Source organism: Narcine bancroftii, chromosome 11, assembly GCF_036971445.1.
Source record: "Narcine bancroftii isolate sNarBan1 chromosome 11, sNarBan1.hap1, whole genome shotgun sequence".
Classification (NCBI taxonomy): Eukaryota; Metazoa; Chordata; class Chondrichthyes; order Torpediniformes; family Narcinidae; genus Narcine; species Narcine bancroftii.
The window spans coordinates 87396677-87416980 of record NC_091479.1 but is presented as its reverse complement, the minus strand read 5'-3'; the positions used below and the strand labels follow the sequence as shown (position 1 = coordinate 87416980).

At 37.5% G+C, this 20304-nt stretch overlaps 1 protein-coding gene across 2 annotated transcripts in view; it reads left to right on the top strand.

Annotated features, from left to right (window-relative positions):
* The window catches only part of asz1 (ankyrin repeat, SAM and basic leucine zipper domain containing 1), a 69406-nt gene extending 50021 nt beyond the window's left edge, over window positions 1–19385 (top strand). For both annotated transcript variants that reach the window (XM_069902820.1, XM_069902819.1), the window contains exons 11-13: window positions 14027–14132; window positions 15253–15366; window positions 19087–19385. In XM_069902820.1, the coding sequence (XP_069758921.1) occupies window positions 14027–14132; window positions 15253–15366; window positions 19087–19236 (370 nt within the window). In that variant the 3' untranslated portion in view covers window positions 19237–19385. The remainder of the gene's footprint in view (window positions 1–14026; window positions 14133–15252; window positions 15367–19086) is intronic.
* The last annotated feature ends 919 nt before the right edge of the window (window positions 19386–20304 follow it).

The window sequence follows — 20304 nt, the reverse complement described above, 5'->3', positions numbered from 1 at the left end:
GATCGCCCCTGTGTAGTAGGATGTGAATTAAGATGTTCCTCCACTTCTTGCAGCATGTTGATCCACCCCTTAAGCGTGTTGTTGGGTCTCAGCGTGCACAGCTTTTGCTTAAGGAGACAGTTCATTCTTTCAATTAGACCCGATACTTGTGGATGATAGGGGATGTGCAACAGCCACGAGATACCAGCCTCTGTCACTCAGTTTTGTACCTTAGACTCTGTAAAATGTCAGCCTTGACTGGACTGTACCTCCCATGGTGTTCCTTAAATGGAAGAGAGGTACTTTGGTCCCCGAATTGTGATGTCCTGGTTGGCTCACTCACAGGGCTTTGCCACCAGGACACTAGAATAGGTGTGCCGAATGTGCCTTGATGTATCCATCTGCCAGCCACATCGTTTAACCTGCTGGCACGTGTGGCAATTGTCTATCGCTCTCCATACCTGATATTGGGTTAATGCCACCTCTAAGCTCTCTGCCCACTGCCAGGTTCATTCAGACCACAGGTGACCGCTTTTCCTGTGGGCCCATGTTTCTAAAGCACTGGATTTTATATCATCAAAGCAGATGGAGGCTGTACAGATTTGTGCTGCACTGTTCATGGCGGCATTGTGAATGGCGTCCACTGTGGCCATGTTTGAGTGAGCATCCTCACATGGATACCTTGCTGGGACGAATTCACTGCTCCTTGAGCACTTTCATTCCAAGGATGTACCCATGGGAGGCTAGTACTGGGACTGGATAGGGAGACTCATCGCCAATGGAGAGGGAGAGAGTATGGAGCACCCTAGCTCTTCTATACTAACCAGGCCCCCTCCACCCTTCGGGATACCTGGGGATAATTGTGTGTTCTGCCCGGTGCCTCTGGTCAAGTGGGCAAGATAGGACCACTGAATGGATCCACCAGGGTCCCTGGCCTCCATCCTATGGGTCCAATTGTGCACTTTTATTGCAGATTTCCTGTCACACCATTGAGATAATTTCTGCCCTGAGAGCAGCAGGGGTCACCTCTGCTGAGGGGAGAGCAGAAGGCTGCGTAGTGGGGGCCGCAGTGGGCGGTGCTGGTTTTTGCGGCTTTTTCCCCCACAGTACTCCTGCCACATCATGAACATGGCAAGGGTAGAGATGCCATGTATGTGGGCACGGTCTACATCAACACATGTCCCTGCAGGACAAGAGGAATGTGCTCTCAACCATCTTCCTGTCACCAGGCCTTGTTTCCATATGGCGAACCTATGCAGGTACCCCCTGGGCAGGTGCTCCCTGATCCAAATATTCTATTCCCTTCAGAAGGGCAATGGCTTCCCAGACGATTTTGCCAGTTTCCGGACCCATCAAGAGCAAGACCATCCCTCTGAGGTCAGGTTGGATGGTGGTAACTAAGGTGGAGGTTCCCCTGGCCTCCTCAAGAAGGTTGCACCCAGGAGCCCCACCATAGATGCTAGTAATAAGGGACCATTCTCCAATGACCCTCATGCCCTCACTGACTATTGGCGGTGGGCACATCAAATCCCACTCAAAAAGTGTAGGGTACCTGGCCCACACCACAGTGGTCTCCTCATCGATGCCTTCAGGTGGAACCTGCAGAGAGTTGTTCTCCGTCTGCTGTGCAGACAGACTGCCCAGATTGTTGACCTCTAGGTGGAAGAGGCAAATATGGGGAAGGGGGCCCCGTCCCTCAGCCAGAGTAGCCATTCAGTTAAGTGCTCACCCGATCGCTGGCGGTATCTGCTAGCCCAGCCAACTCCTTGATGGAGCATTCCCAGGTCTCTGTGATCTTGTACCAGCCCCTTATCTGTCCGCTTGGACCCTCTCTGTTCTCAGGAATCTCCCCATTGAGGAAGGCTGATGAGGGGTTCACGTGTTGGGTCTGGGAATGCGTGGTTACCTGCTGGGCTTGCAAGGTCTCCGGGAGAGTTGCGCGTAAGTGAAATCAGCCTCTGCAAAGTCATCATTGTCCTGCCAACATCTCCCGATCACATATCACTCTCTTCCCCGCTCACTCTGATAGCTCTGATTTTTACAGGATCGACAGACCAGCTGGACAGGTGGACCACCTGAAGCTGCCATGCATTGACTAGCTGGCAGCCACCTTCAGTTTACATAGCCTCCAAACTATTGATTGATGCGCGCTCTGGCAGTGTCCAGTGACTCATACAGGGATCCTCAATGGAGCTTTAGCAATTTAATCTGTTCATCTTTCTGGGCGCCCTGATTACTTAAATTGGACGTGATACCCCACTGGCACCCAAGAAGGGATATCATAAGGCTCACCCTGGCCTTGAGAGACCCTGATTCCTCCAGGAGGGAAACAATGTGCCAGCCGCGCCACCAAACAGCTGAACCCCTGATAGTTGTTGATCCACCCAGGGATTTTGTATTCCGACCCCGGGGTTCCTTTTCTAGCTGTGGGTTGTCTCCTGCCGCCCCCCATTGGTGAGCTGGTACATAATAAAACATGCATCCAACAGGACACCCACACATACACACACTCACTCGCACAATCTCTCATACTCCACGTGTGTCCAGCCGAAACTCTTTGAACCCTGCTTGCAGCACCAAAAATATCAGGTTCAGTGGGTTCACAGAGGATGGGTGGACACAAGTTACAATCAAAGGTAACTATTGAACGCATGGGAGACAAACAGGAATGATTCTTAATTACAGTACTCTACTACTAAATAACTATATAGACATTCACATCGGACCCAGTTGGAATCTAATACCAGTCACCACCTACCTTCTACATTGTATGAAACAAAAACTATAATTAGTGCAAGCAGACCATTTGGGCACAAGCGGCTCTGATACCGGTGGCTGTTTACCCTACCACACTTTCCCTCACACGTACACTTCACAGACAGCTTTTTTTTTCCAAACACATTCCAGATTCTCTGTACCAATGGGGGTCCGGCTCTCTGCAACACACTGTTACGGCTTAACTCAGTATAGTGCACACCTCACCCATGACTCCTCCAGTGGTGGCCACAGTAGCGACCCGGCATGAAGCGATGTCTGGGACTTGGACCAAGAGACAGAGAGGGAGAAATGTGGTATGCATCGATGTTTTATACTGTTCTGAGCTGCGTGTCTGACCAATGAGCCAATACTAAGGTGTGTACTAATGGGTAGCTGGCGTACAACGGTGATTGGCAGGTGTTGCGATTTCCTAATAAGTTCCAGACAGGGATGCCAAGTGTTCCTCCACAATCCACATATAACACCATGCTATTATAACTATAAATGGGTAGAGGGATTAGAAAAAAAATTATTCATGCTCAGGAGGTCAACAGTGGGTTTATCTGCAAGTGGAGGGGTAAAAGTAAGGATCCTGCAAAAGGGCTTTGCCTGGAAACAATGTTTGAAAATGTAGATACGGTTAAAAACCCCTGGTTATCTGGAATTCAAGCAACTGGCAAAAATAATTGAGGAAAATAAATTTTAAAGTTAAAATAAATAAGAATATAATAATAGATTAAAAAATACATGTTTAAAATGTAAAAATATATGTTCACTGAAGTAATACACAAACCTTTGGTGAAGATGGGAGCAAATATTCAGCTGGCAGAGTACCTGGGTTGTGTTTTGCTCATTGCATCTGTTTGAATAAAGTGTGAAACAGCAATGACTTCACCCAGAATGAAGAGCTGATTGATGCAGCTCACCATTGGGGCAACTCTCTTAGTGTTTTCTTACCCCTGTTTAGAAAGAAATCTTTATTAGTATCTCATTAAGTATATTAATAAGGCTTTATCGGTAAACTTGGGGAAGGGGGTTTAATCATCTGTAATGTTATTGTTCATCTTTCTGGCGGCTCCATGGAGGGTGAGGAACCTGTAACTTCAGCGATGGTTAAATGTTTTCAAAGGATGGGACTGAAAATAAAGTAAAATGCTTTAAGGTTTATTCATGCAAGTGAAGTTTGTACAGTGTAGTATTTTTGTTTTTAAACTGATTATTCTTCATTCAGGTGTATTCGTTTGGCATTACACCAATGAGTTTCAAGCAACTAGAAATTGCACTTATTAGGCATCTACCAAACCTTTTAGGGATACCTGGTGTCTTACGGTACATATGAGGACTTGTAACATGCACAATTGGGCATGTGTGCCTTGGCAGGCTTCTGTACAATGGTTTGTTTGGTATGATTTATACTCATGATATAAATGTTGGGGTTAGGTAGGAAATAAACATGTCCTTTAGTCAAGTTTGGATTGGCTATGATCAGTTGGGTTTCAGTTATGTATCAGAGTAGAGCACGAGCTTAATTGCTGCAGTTTGCTGCAGTATTACATGTACTGTATTTTTAAGTAATTTATCATCTAACAAACACCTTGAAACATCCCAAGGATGTGATTCTCTATATTTTTATTTTGAAGCAGAGAGTGAGGGTGTTATTTTCAGCAGTTATACATCTTCCATTAATATTTTCAATTGGATCTTTGCTACAGAATATATACTTTTACTTTTTACTCAAGAATTAAGAGATGAGAGTCCATTGAATGAAGTATTGTTGAATGTCTAAGGAGGTGAAAGAGATCCTTGCAGTTTTATTTTTCCTTCTTAAGCTACCAGTTTTGCCTTTCTTGGTGGATATTGCTTGTCCAGAACACATTTTGATTTGCAAGTCTTTTAAATGGTAATTACTTACCATTTCTCAGATGAATTGCACCTGTACATGCTGAAATTCTATGCTTTTTGCTCACTGAACCTTGATCCTTTCTTGATTGAACAGAATATGATCGTTCTTGGGCTCTACATGAATTGAAAAACATTTTTAAAATAAAATTTAAGCAGTTTTCTCCCTTAAATAACAATTAAAATACTTTCTGTACAAAGTACTTTGATGTTGCAGAATGACATTAATAATACATTATTATAATCTGACTCCACTGATTGCAAAATATTGATGTTTAAAGTGTTTAAACAGTGTTGATAATGGGTTAAAGCAGTGCCCTGGATAACTTTGTGGTTTCGAAGTCAAGGAAGCCATTTCAGAAATTGCCAAAAGTGGACTAAGTAATTTTTGTAGAGAGTGTAGATAACAGATACATTTTAAGCCAGGAATGAGAATGCATTCAAGATGTGAAGCAGAATGAACCATTTAATTGAACCCTTAAATATTTTAAGGGAGAATGTGCTGAAGAATTTAATCGAATAAAAGTAATTACAGTATTTTCCTAAATATTGCAAATTTAGCATCAGATATTAAAGGTTAAATTCTGAATTTAAATGCAAATTGATTTATTGTCACACTATGAAAATTATCTTGCAATAAGAATTTTAGTCTCTATTCACACTTTGTCCTTGCATCTCAAAACTGCTGTCATTTATCAGTCACAGAGAATGGATGTACATAGTTAGTAGTGTTCACATTATTGATGTTTTTCAAGCAAATATCACAATTAATTATGTGCCGTGGAAGACCTTGTAGTAAGCAGACAGGCGTTGAAATCCTTAATTCCCTTTGCCTCTCTGCAAATATGCCTTGGTTCACAGAATGTCCCTGAGATTGTCAGAAAGTTTGGATTTGTGTTATGGATGACAGAAAGAATGAGATCGACTATTATCCTGTCTCCTAAAATAAGCTGTGATTTAATTAATCCAATGTGAGGGTCTTAAACTCCACCTCACCTTTGACAAATGTTTCAGAAATTAATGTTTTGAATGAAAACATTTTGCTCAGATGTTTTTGTAATTATTTGCAGTAAATTGTAGGCATCAAACCAGCTTGTTGCATTTTTGCATGTAATGTGCACTGCAAATCCAGAGCTTTGTTTATTGGAATTGATGTTAAGATTTCTTAAACATCTTCAAAATGAATAAAAAGATTGCAGCAAGATTAATCCTGATCTTTGAAAGGAGGTAAAAAAAAAAACCATTTTGCTGTATATGAATTTTAAATGCAAAGTGTATTAACAAACTCTAATCTTTCTAATGCTAAACTAGGTGTTAGAATAAAACAGTCAAAACAAATTCATCTGAACTTGGTGTATCAAGCACAGGGATTGAAATATTGATGTTTTATAAAGGAAATGTTTAGGCACACTTATCATTCTTGAGGTCTCCTTCTAGGAGATTTAATATTTTTAAAATAAGGTATGGATTTCCCATCTCTCAATCGATATTAATCTAAAATGATTGTTCAGTTGCAGGACAGCATAATTTGTTCATTTGTTGAATGGGAGAATTTTCAGACTGGTTTTATTCTGGCAGGTTAATGCACAAGTTATGTAACTTCAAGCATAGATGTTAATTTTCACATCAGCTCAGTCGTTTACCCTAACATGTTATCTGATGTTTATATATGAGGGGATTATATAAAGAGAAGTCCAGTATTTCTTTCCTTTTCAGTTAATTAACCATTGGCAGAAATGTACTGTTTGAGAGCATTGAAATCTTTGACATTAGCAGAGTTCAAATCTAAAATGTTACATTTTTAGAAACTTAAGATAGCTGAAGATATTTTTGGAAGAATGCATTGGCCCAGATTTTGCAATTATAATAGTAATGTTATCAGTGTTTCTCACATTTCTCTTTGTCGTTTAATGCCCAAGCCCCAGTGTAATTGTTTGTAATTCAGACATCTTCAGTACACTTTTTTCTGTGTTCATGAAGATCAACAAAAAATTAAGTTAACAAAAAGTTTGACAGTCACAACTAATTGCATTTTAAAATGTCTTGAAACTGTGCTTATTACAAGAAGTCTTGATGAGTATTTAATGCTGACCAATTATTTTAAAAAAAAACAATGCATGTATAATCCATGGTCCTAAAATAATTTTACATTGATCATTTCCCAATTTTTTAGAGGTTATTTTTAATCCAAGTTTTACTTGTGATATTTTAGCTTTGACTGTAATCTTTATCAAGCAATATAAAATGTTTAAAAAAAAAACTAAAACTTTTGCCTCGTCCCTCTTGGTTTTGGGAATTAATGAATATGATCAACTTCTTAGCCACCCTGATGATGTTCCAGATTCAATATTGCAGGGATTGCAGTGAATATAAGGATATTGGCAAGCAAGGGCAGTAGAGAGGCAATGACTAGGTTTTGCTGATATCTTCCTTCAAGATCAGTGGCAAGCACTGTCAAATTCTACCCAAGTATGAAATCCAGGTCAATGTTCTTTGAAACACAAAAGAGAAACTTTAATAAAGGCTAAACTTTTTGTAAATACTCAACAGGATGAGTAGAATCTTTCAACGGAGAAGCCGTTTGATTAAAGGATCATTGAGTTGAAAAATTAAAGTATTTATTTTTAAAAAGGAGTACTTTTGCAAGTTTCAGATGGAATTTCAAGTTTCCATTTAATATTTCAAATTTCCCATTAATTTTCAATCAAATAAACTGAGCCAAGATTAATCAAAGCAAATATATTTCTGCCTAAATTGATTTGTTCCATTGAATATTTCTATGGATAGAATTTTGTAAATCTGATTTTTTTTTCTGCAGTTATTATATTTGTTTATGCAAACTGAATAATTTATGGTCTTCATCTGCAAGTATTTTTTCCTCAAACATCACTGTACGGTGTCAACAGTTTAAAATGTGTGCAGTTATAATCTGTCACCTGGCTTTTATTTTAAATTGAAGGAATACAGTTTGCAGTTACATTTCATTGACTTTTCCATTGCAATTAAAATAAACATTGAAATAATAGCCTGGGTTTTCTAAAATTTGTATTGTAAAACCTTATGCTTTGAAAATACCATATAAATTATTTTCTGAAAATGACACCGTGAACAGGTGTTTAATAAATTTCCCAGATACTATTCCATTCATATTTCCCTTAGATTTTTCTTTGCCATCCCTGTTTTCCCCCATTCCTCTTTAACTGGCTATATTACATCTTGATTATGGCATCATGGATGTATTCATTCTGCAGCAACTCCAAGTTATTTAGATAATTAAACAATACGTTCATTTCTTTCTCCGTGACCAAGTTATATGAAGGCAAATGTCCCAATTTGACTTCCTCTAATTTGAGGTGACCACAATTTTGAAATATCCCAGTGTAGATTTAGCATCACCTCAATAATATTTAGTACAATTTCTTCATGTCCACTACTAACATCTCTTAAAATCCCTTTTGGCTGAATAGATTTTGATCATGTTGACGAGATGGAGAACAATTTCATATTGAGGTGCTGGTCTACCAGTAATTGATGTACAAATCTAAGAAGAATGGAACAGGTAATGTATCCCTTCTGATTGAAAAGCAAGACTGAGACAAACTGACGCCCAGTCAGTGAATAGATAGCCAGGTGTGCAAAGTCGATGTGCACGTGGAAAGAAACACATAATGCACATAAATGACTCCCAGAATATGGAACTTTAAAAAAATTTAAATTAAACATACAGCACAGTAACAGGCCATTTCAGCCCATGACCCCAATTTACACTCAATTAACCTACACCCCGGTACGTTTTAAATGGTGGGTGGCAACTGGAGCCCCTGGGGAAAACCCACACAGGCATGGAACATACAAACTCCTTTTCGACAGCGCGGAATTCGAACCCTGGTCCCGATCATTGGCGTTGTAAAAGCGTTGCGTTAACCGCTGTGCCAACAGTGCCGCCATTTTACCACAATCATTGAATAGAGAAAGAAATAGGCACGTGAACACATGATATCAATACAAAATGGAGAACGAGCAAAGTGGAAGAGTTTATACAAGTATGATACACTTCATAGGAATTTTTGTGGAGTCTGTAATTGTATCTCTGCCAATTTTGTTTTAATTCAGTGGCACTCATTTCTCTCGACCACTAGGTGGGCACATTTGCTCAGGTATTGATTGTCAGATGTACCCACACTCCATGCTCAGTTCATGAATAAGAATTTATAAGATAGAAACAAATGAAATGTTTCAAGAATTTTTTAAAATCGACTTTTTTTAGTTTTACTTTCAACATCATATGCTGTAACATTGATTTGGAAATCTGTTACAAATATAGCTTATGACTTGGAAATATTGGGATGTGAATTATTTTCTCAAAACAGAACTGGAATAACAAATCCACAGATAAAAGTACAGTCAGATTGGAATTTCCTTGTCTTACATAGCCCACTGTCTAGAGTTTAACCAGAATGAGCATACAAAATAAAAGCTAAAATCAGATGATTAGGACAATATTATTTGTGTAACCCCATAGCCTTAATAATATAGATGGTAATTTATCTGATTAAAGTTCCAAATGAGCAACTGTATATTTACTTTAACATTTCTCCATTTATCAATAAAATAAAAGACTATAATCTTGCTGCAGAAGTTATCTAGTACTTGTACATTAACTGGTTTGAAGATTAATTTGTAGATGAAATTTTCAATTTGTTGCTCATTTTATAATTTCACATCATGAATATTAGTTTCACCTTATCTCTTTGACAAACATTGTGTTCTTGATTAGACTAAAGAATCCTGAAGCTCATTGCAGTTAAATCATTTGGGAGTGATGGATTGCCATTTGCTTTCACAGATACTTCCCCCGCCCCCCCCCCCCCCCCCCCACCCTCCCACCACCACACCGAGACCATTAGGATGATTAATCTGCAAAACAGTTCCCAATAATATGTATCAAAAAACCACTTAAAGTAATTTAATGATTTGGATTTTATAAAATACTATTTTTCAAATTATTTAGAAAATAACATTTGCTTGTCTATGGTGATTTTTTTATTGCTTAAGATTGGCTTGGTGCTCCTTTCGGTTACTAAACATCAATGTAATTTAAAAAATAACAGAAGAGAATGGAGTCGAGATTTTAACACAAAATACTTTAAATTGTCTTGTATAAAATTGCATGCAACTTTTCACCTCTAAATCTTAAAAAAAATGTATGAATATTGTTTAAGTGAAATCCTCAAGTATTATCGCTGGAGATATAGGTATGTTACAGACTAAGGTAACTGGATTTTCTCAGAATGAGTTGAAAACTACATACTGTTGCTTTCTACGGTGTATTTTATGGTAATATATAGACCTACTGGTAACTATCATGGCTAACCATTAGAACTTCCTGAAACTTTTAAAAATAGATGAACAGGTCCAAGGATGCATATTAAAAATATTTTTGATGTCATAAGTGGCTGTTTTACTTTGGAATAGCACACTGGAAAAGACCCAATTCCTCTCTGACCTTTGCTATTTGCCAGCACAATCTGCTGAAATAGATGTCACGCTTAAAGAAAAAAAAGAGATCTTGATAGACTTTCCACCCTCTACAAATGTTGCTAAATTCGAAGTTCCCTTTCTTAGAAGTGGCTGATTGAGCATTATAAACTGACAACATGGTGAAAAAGTGGTAGTTCAAGTTACGGTAAACAATCAGTCTCCGGATCACAACCTTTTGATGGAGTACGCAGTCAGTTTCAGGTCAAAAATCTGATGTGAAATTGACTGCACGTATCCTCAAAAGACTCCAATTCCAAGATTGTTTCCTGTACGTAACTAAATTGATGCAGTCCAGAAGATGAGGTGCATTTACACTCAATAATATTCCATTTAGTTATGTGACACGTTCATTGCAAATGAAAACAACACTTAACATTAAGAACCAACAGCCTTTTGCATTGCAACACCAAAGATCAACCTTTTTTCCAGTTTATTTTGCATTTATAATTTTTGAATCATTTTCAATATTAATAAAATAAGGGGGAAGTTTTAAGCACATTATAAAGAGTTTCCTCATCAAGAATGAAATGAGAATATCAATTGAATTAGGAACACTCAGTCAGGTGATTTCAAGCTTGTATTTTGGAGAAGAGCAGATTGTTGGAGGAATGGAATTAAAGAGTGATAACAATTTCTATAAGTTCTTGGACAAGAATGTGTAAAAATGATCTGATAATACTGATTTGAAAGTGATTACTTTCAGACATGATTTTCACTCTGTTGATAATCATTTTTATTTCCTTCAAAAATATTTTAGAATACACAAGAAAGTCACTGGGTGACATTTGATTATCAAAACCCATCAGAACAACAGCTTGCTGTTTTGTTCTGGTTTAGAGAAATGTCTGAATCTTGACAAGTTAGGTATTGTTTTAAAATACCATTATATTTAAAAGGAAACACTATGTTCACTGAGCCAGTTAGATCCATGTTGATGCTTTATTTCTAGTGTAATACGGAAACCAGATTAAGTGATTTTAATGTCATTACATTAACCCTGTCCCACAAAAACCATTAACAACAGAATGAACCAGCTTGGCTACTAATAAAGGTATTGTCACTTTTGACCATGCCTGAATTTCAGAAAGCATTGTCTACACAAATTAAATTTAGTAGTGCTTTAATATACTCATATCTACCACCTTTTATCTTGCAAAAACTTTTAGCTTTTGAAGAACCAAATAGATTTTGTAATGATATTGGGGCACCAACAGATCAATGGAGTTATCTAGCCTAACATTTGGTCCAATATAGCAACCAATATTATTTGATTTAATTTCTATATACAACAGATGTAGTTCTGTAAAAAAAATTGAGAAGCCTTGCACTTCGTATCCCTTGTAGATAATAGGTTTTGTTTTATGTTTTGTGTTGATGACCAAAAGCTAAAATCCTCTAATGCAGAAGTTTTGTGTTGCTTTGAAACTGCATGCAAATTAAAAACATGCTGTGTACATTAAATGCCACTTTTCAGACTCTTTAATGTTGCCATAATTCTATTTTTTTCTAATAAGTGATACAATCAACTCCAACATTAACTGGGAACTGAACTGATTTCTCAATTGACAATAGAGTTTTTTTTTCTGAATGCGGGCGAAGTGGTGCAGTGATGTATCAACTCCAGAATTTAAGAAAAGTATTTTTTATTTGATTACATCTTAATTTTCTGAATATATATATATATATATATATCCACCAAGCCAACACCAAAGCCTGTGAGGGTGCAAATGTGCATTTTTTTTTCTTATGACAGAGAAAGCTGTTCAGCCCATTGAGTCAGTGTCATATTCAGCATTTCCATCTGACCATTCTCATTAACCTTAACTCGCTCACCTGTTCATCAACTTCATTTATTCTCTGCCACCCATCTATATTAAGGGCAACTAACAGTAGCCAATTAACCTCCCCAAATTCTTTAGGAAGGAAACAGGTGCACTGAGGCAAAGGCATTCAACCTGGCTGTGTACAAAATTGAGATGCTTCTGGGAGGACCTGGGGGACATTCTGAAATAAAATTACAAAGGTGGATTTTCCACAGGATCTGGAATTGCACCTTCTGGGAAACATTATGGATGTGAGTTTTAAACTGTCCAAGTACCAAATCCAGTTTTTGAAGGTCGCCTTGGAAACGTAGAACTCATGTGGAAGTCCTGACTCCCAACTAAATATTACATAATGAAATACTGAAATGTAGAGTTGTATTCCCCAGAGAAAATAATGTATAATTTAAGGAGGAATTATGACACATTCGTTAGGGTATGGCAGCCTTATCCGAAATATATAGGTCTGCAGATATAGTTGCACCCCTTCTAAATAGGTAAAAATTCATACTAACAGTGAAATGACTGAGATGAATGAAGTGGGTCATGGCACAGATGACATACTCTTGCTTTGTGACTTTTCATTATACTTTGTTATTTTGGGTTTATATTTGATTCCTTTAAGGGTCTGTGACTACAGATTTTTTTTTAAATGTTTGTTTAATTTAATTAAATTAGGGTATGGGAGGGAAGGGAGAGGAGTGGATGGGGGAGAAAAGGGGTTCTGAATGTAATATATCATTGTTGAAAAAGATTATATTATTGTTCTGGATTTGAGCAAGTCTTGGAAAAGCAAAAACAAAATATTCCAAAAAAAAAGGTAGAGGCATGTAGTCACAGGGAGAACGCATAGATTTTATATAGATAGCACCTAAGTAAAAGCACTATGCTGGAGAAACTCATCAGGTCAAACTGCGTATTTTATAGAGCAAATATAGATACATAAACCAACATTTCAGGCTTGAGCACTTCATCGTGTTAAGAAAAATGTGGACAGTTGTCCGAACTAAAAAGGAGGGTTAGGGGGAGGAGTACAGTCCCAAAGGCAGGAAGTAATAGGTGGATAAGGGAGAGAGAGCACACCAGCAAGCTGGGGGAGGAAGGAATGTTCTGTGAATGGAGAGGGAAGAGGATGGAGAGCTAGAGGAAAGTAGTGAAAAGGAGGTGAGGGAGAACAGAGACTAGGCTACTAGAAACTTGAGAAGTCAATGTTAATGCTATCTGATTGGACTATGCCCAGGCAGAATATTATGTGTTGTTTCTCCAATTTATGGATGGTCTTGGTGGGACAGTACATGAGGCCATAGACAGTCCTGTCAACATGTGAGTGGGGCACAGACTGATTGCCCACTGGAGATCCCGGATACTGATGTGGACAGAGCAAAGGCGCTCAGCAAAGCGATCTTCCAGTCTGCGTCCAGTATCTTCGATGTAGAGATGGCCACAATGGGACCAGCAGATGCATTGGACAGAGCCTGAAGTTAGGATTGAGCTTGGGTTGTTGGAGCTGTGAAGTAGCAGCACTAACTCCAGAACTACTGTGTGGCACCACCTTGTTTAGCTTTGCACATCAAGAATGCTGAGTAAAAGCACCTCTAGATGAATGTGTGTGGCAGTTTGGGTGGATAAGTATGGCTATGCCTTCGCCCTCTTTATTAGAGCTATATAGAAATCTATCTTGGTGGCTTTGTTACAAACAAAGTGCCATCAAGGTATTCTTGTAGTTGGGGATTTTGAGTGTGACAGTTAATGAAGGAAAGTTTATAATTAGTGATTCAATTTTAATTGAAGAAAATAAGAATTTGTATTGAAACTTGAGAACTGCCAAAATTGGAAGATGAAGTGGTGCAGCACAAACCGTTCAATATCTTTGTTCCTGGATAATGCCATAGCTTTTTTCTTGAATAGAGAATTTGGAGGTTACTGAAGACCATAACTTAAGAAACCAACTATTCATTTATTGCCTCCAAATGGATGTTTCTTTGGATTATACTTTATTGTTATTAATTTGCTCTTCTTTTCTTCACAAGCAATGAAGAGCTTACAGTTTTTTTAATAAAATTGAAGAAGTGCTGTGAGCATCTCATCGAAACAATTCAGAATGTGACAAACCAACTAGCAAGCAATTCAGAACTGGTACTATTCCTTTTGCCATTTATCTTTGAAAGCTCAGCTTGGATATCTCAATATTTCTACAAATAAGCAACCTTCCTTTCTCAAATAAGCACATGGTCTTAAGTCACTAAATTTCAAATGCTTAAAGCTTTTTTTTTAGGAAGTAGTCTCAGACTGCTATTGCATAAATACTGAAAAGACATATTTTCTGCTCCCATATTAGAAATTCCCTCTTCCCCCCCCCCCCACTTAAAATTTTAAGTACACCACTCCATTATACATCAGCATATATAGTCCTTGGAACCCTTCTAAAATAATTATGCCTCATATATGAACTTCAATTATTAAGTATCACCAGGAAATTCTTCCATCGGGTCTAATATAACTGACCGATCTTACGCTTAACTGTTGTTGGTTGAAAACTCCCATCAAATATTACTGAAATGGATTGCTGATCATTTTCCACACTTCTAGTCCTCATTGAAATGAATAAACAAATGAAAGAGATCCTTACTGATATGTGTGGCTTATGTGGTCCATACTAGATGTCTTTGTTTTTAATCCTCCTTCTGTACCCTTGCTCCAAACTCTTGCATGGGTTTCTTAATATGGAATTCTATAGCCAATAGGATGGCACAGCAACAAAACAGATTATAAAAACCAGTAATGTTTCTTTAAGTCATTTGCTTCCATCTTTCAAGGGGAGTGATTCTATAAATCTGATTGAAAACTTCTTTTTACACAGATGAATGATTTTTTAATCTCCCATTTTATCATGTAACTCACACCTGGCAGTGGCAACACATTTATCTAGTGAGATTCTTTTCTTTGGCTTGGCTTCGCGGACGAAGATTTATGGAGGGGGTAAAAAGTCCACGTCAGCTGCAGGCTCGTTTGTGGCTGACCAGTCCGATGCGGGACAGGCAGACACGATTGCAGCGGTTGCAAGGGAAAATTGGTTGGTTGGGGTTAAAAAACAGAATAATTTTAAAACTGTAATTGCAGAGTAGTTCTGAAGAAAGCTTAGAGGGACATCAAGGTGGTTGCCATTCCTGTCAAAGGATAGTAAGTAAAGGCTTGATTTTTTTTCTCTCTCCCATTGTTATCTTTTTACTGATGTCTTCAATTCATCTCTTTTCAGAGAGTACTGGATTTGGACCCTGACAAAAGATCAGCTTTGATCTGTAATGACTTGGTGAAGTGTGTTCTAGATCTGAATAAAGAAGTGGAGAGTTTGAGGAATCTTCTACTGATGGTAAATGAGGGTGAACAGATACTCTTGTACAGCCTTAAGTACTTGGATATTAGCATAATATAATACAAACTGTTTTGCTGAAGCAGCCACTTCCCTGTAGCCCAGTATAAAACTAGATGTAGTCTGGATAACACTGATGGGGTGACAAAGAGATAGTGAGGGTGGGAGAGGTCAAGGCTGTGTGTTAACACCACATCTGTCATTTGAAAACTAACAACATAACGACAGGCACTTGTCAGAAAGTGTCCCCTGAAAATAATTGACTGCAAGAGTGGGAATAAATTTAGTGGTTCAGTAAATGGAATATTAGCGTCAGCAAAGAATCTGTTACTGAATGAATACATGTGGAAGTCTCATCATGAATATTTGTGAAGAGACCAGTAAAGCCTTGGTGCTTAACCAAAGAAAATCATTCCTAACCCTAATGTGAGAAACAATGTCACTTAATGGGGCAGTATCTGATAAAACAGAGTGTTCTCTGAAATCAACAAGTTTTCTCTTTTTTGAGAGTGTCTGTGAAATGGTTTATTAGCCATGCTTCCCCTAATCTATCATTTAATTGATTATGTGAAAACTTAATTGATTTAGCAGTACAAGCTCTCATTGTTAACTTTTTTTTTAACTCAGAAGAAAACAAAAGTCAGCACTGAAACAAAAACACTCATTTTTTTCAACAGAAGTGCTTGTGCCTTCTCCACCAAATGATGAGATCATGTCTGATGTTTTGCTTTAGCACTAACCCTATGTGCCATGATTCCCCTCATGGGTTCAGAATTCCAAGGATTTACTATCCTTTGACTAAACTTCTTCTTGTCTGTGTCCTAAATAACCAACCTCGTATTTTGAGACTGAGATCCTTGGTTCCCAACATCCCAGGCAAGGAAAACATCAACTCTGCATCTACCTTGTCAAACTTCTTAATACTTTGTAATATCTTTCACAACTTAAGGACTTTGATATAGAACTCTGCAGTGTTGATACACTCTTGAAGTGCAGTCACCATTGTAAGAAGGGAAATGTAAGCTGCCATAAACGGTATTGTAAAACTCTTTTTGACCAATATTTTGGGGCTATAGCTGCTCACGATTTTAAATTTTTTGTATCTACCGGAGAGGACGATGGACCCTCATTCAGAATGACATGTACATCTGTTATAGCCCTGCTCCTTGACTCAAATCAAGCTAGATTTTTTTGCACTCAGGACTCCAGTGGGACTGAAGCTATAATGTTCTACCTGAAAATATAAGAGCCACAAACCAGATAGACCATCTATAAAAGATGGTACTTGTCTTCGCAGACAATATACACATTTCATCCATCACAGTATTGAATGTGAATGCTTAATTATCAAATGTATTTATGAAATCAATAATGTAAATTTTCTGAAAGACATAAGTGGTACAAACAAAAGTCTAAAATTGTTTTTCGCAAACTCTCTTCTCATTCTTCAAGGTTAATAGCTCGAGAGCTATCCTAGAAATTATTCTTGAAAATTGAAAAAGGTTAAAAATGACCATTCAGAGAATATAATTTTTTTTTTCATAAATTTTGAAAATTTGATGCATCGTGTTTCTTTAGTTAATTTTGTCATTTAGGATTTTAATTTGTTTGTAGAATTGTGACAATTGGTTTATAAATCATTTCTGCCTATTTGGAAATAAGCAATGCTTGTCACTTCAGTCATTCATATTGATTGTGTAAACTGCCAGTTGAAGGCTTATTTTGTACCGTGGTATCAGAGTGTGATTAATCCAGTAAATAAATCACTGCAAGTGCAATGATACTCAGTCTCAGGTTCTGCAACAAGAGAAAGCTGCTGAAAGATGGAGCAGAAGGGGCAGCTCTTTCTAACTGGTTGAGAATTTTAAAAGCATTGAAATAATACCCCAGATGGAAAACGAAAATTCTTACTATCTAGACATATAATTATTTATATTTATGGGGAAAAATAATTGCCACAGTTCCCTGAAACCCCTCACTTTAAAGGCACAAAGAATTAAAATGGAATTCTAAAATTGCATTGCTGCTTTTATCAAATGTTCAGTGTATCATTCAGTTTATCCGCAGTCCTCTTGACCCATTCCACTGCATTTTCCTCACCATATCACAACATGCTTGTGATATTATGGTCTTTATTTATCTAAATTCATTTAACACCCTGTGCCTCCTGTTTTGCGTGATTTTGAAACATCGCATTTGCTTAAAGGGACTGCCGTTTTAAAATGATTCTGAAATCCAAAAGATTCCGGACAACGGTAGGTGTCCGGTCCTGACGATCCAGGATAAAAAGTTATGCATCTGTAGGGCTTATGCCTGAAACAGTGGCTGTTATAGCTCCTCTGGAACCTATGGTCTCTGCTAAGTTACTCTAGTACTTTTATGTATATGCTGTAATCACAGCCACTCCATACTTGCTTGTTTCACTCCAAGCTTTGTACCACCATCTGCAGAATTGGAACTCTTACCTATATAGATAGATATAATGAAATAGGAAGAAAGGCAAAAAGAATTATTGTTCATTAAAAATCATTTTCTATGTATAAAAATGCAATTGCTTGTGGGGGATATGATCTAATGTTGGACTTAATACAGCAACTTTATATTTACCAAATGGTAACATTTTATGATGCTATGTGTGTGTGTGTGTGTAAAGAGTGTTATACACATGACTACAATGTACAGATGCAATTAAAGTCTTGTAGCTTGTATAGATAGAGAGAGACAAAAGGGAGAGGAAAAAAAATTGTTGCAATTAACTGCTGTGGTTTTGTATAACTACAAAACATTTATGTCAGTTACATTCATGAACTGAAAAACAATAAAGTAAAATCTGCAGATTGGTCTGTAGAATACAGGTGCCTAACCTTTTATCCAGGATTCCAAAAACAGGCAACCTTCAAAAACTGACACTTTTTTTGGTGGATGACATCTGTTCATCAAAGATGGAGTTTGGTGCCAAACATGACTCGATGCAACTTCCGTGTAACCCATCACACTCTGCATCTCTAATTTGTGGTATCATCTCCTAATAAGTGGCCCTTCATGGCACGTACCATCGCTAATTAGTGCGATTATCACTTTATAAGATCGACTCCCTGTCGTACGCCATCGCTGATTAGCATGATCATTACTTTATAAGAGCCCTTCCCTTGGCATCATCGCCACCCACCCTCCCATTCGATGCTACCAGTCAGAAGCCTCTGTGAAGTCTATGAACATGGAAGTAAGAGCTGCAAAGTCCCCTCTGGGTAGCAGTGAGATGCAGAAAAAGCAGCGTCTTTCATTATCGATTGCACAGAAGGTGGAGTTATTGCGGAAGCTTGATAGTCTGTGATGTCTGAGCTGTAATATGCGTTTATTGCATTTGCACTGTGTGAGATGTCTGGGCCAGTTTTGAAGTTTTACTTTTAAAAAAAACAAACAACATGCTTGTGATATTATGGTCTTTATTTATCTAAATTCATTTAACACCCTGTGCCTCCTGTTTTGCGTGATTTTGAAACATCGCATTTGCTTAAAGGGACTGCCATTTTAAAATGATTCTGAAATCCAAAAGATTCCGGACAACGGTAGGTGTCCGGTCCTGACGATCCAGGATTAAAAAGTTAGGCATCTGTAGCTTGCTGATTTAATGAAAAATCTAAACATCTGAGATTGTAAAGGTATTTCATCTTAAGTTCCCCCCCTCAGACATACCTCATAACACATTTTCTCTTTCAGTTGCAGACTAATCAAGAGAGGGTTCCCATTCGCGTCCCACCAGCGCAAAATTACTTTAATCACAATCAATTTTTAAAGAAGGTAGCAATTGGGCTCTTTGGAACAGGATTTATATTTCTCCTCATGAAAGTAAATAATATGAGAAATTAGTTGGATAGTAGATGTTTTTAAGTATTTGATTTCTGTTGGCTTTCTCACAAAAGCGCAATACCTGTAATTCTCAACTGTATTGTTGGTGTCTGTTAAGTAAAATAGTATATGTTTAAGAAAGCATCTTACTGTAAAGATTTCCAATCATCTGCTTACAAAATCAATCTTGAATAAAATATTTACTGAATTTGCACTATTGGTTTGTTGCTTTAGAGGTTTATAATTTTTACCCCACACACAGCCTCAGTATTAATAAGACATAACTTGGATTTGCGGTCCTAACTCCCAGAAAGAAAACTTAACAGTCATCCAGAGGAAATGTTTTATCAAACGGAAAATAATCTCTATGATCCAGTGTCTGATTTTTTAAAAATCACCCCAAAGACATGCTAGAATCTAAGAAATTAGTCTAGAAACTGATGAGAAGAAAACAGATCGAAACATTATCATTAAATGTCCAAATTCTAAAAAGGAGCTATTTCACAATTTCTGCTATAACTTTTAACTATTTAGTTATTTCTATCATAATCTTGCCAGTTAGCTGAACCATGGAGCAGACACATCTGCAGCAATATTGAGTATCTACATTACTAACTGCAGTTTCTTACAAAGTTTCAGAGCGTCACAAAAATGGGAGGGGTGACTTTAGTTTATTTATCTTTATTATAACTTGGATGCTAGTCCTGACATTTTCAAAATCAAAAGATAAAGCTCAGGTCAAACTCAAAAATCAATGAATATATCTGCAGTCAACGAAAGCATTTGTCCTGTGTTCTCTAACCATTATTTGCATTCAATCTGGTGAACAATTTGTGGATCAGTGTCCTTGTGCAGTGAATACACCAGGATATAAGCTTGAATCTCAACTGTAATTTGAAGCAACTCATCAACGATACTGGCATTAATGGGATCAATCGGTCAAATTCCTCTTAGACTATTGTTTGGAAGTAAATGGATAGCAATAGGCAAATTATTTTTAGTTTACTGGACAACAAAAGAAATTGGGGAACATGATAAACAACTTCAAGCTGAATACAAAGATAATTTCAGATTTGTTGCATCACATAG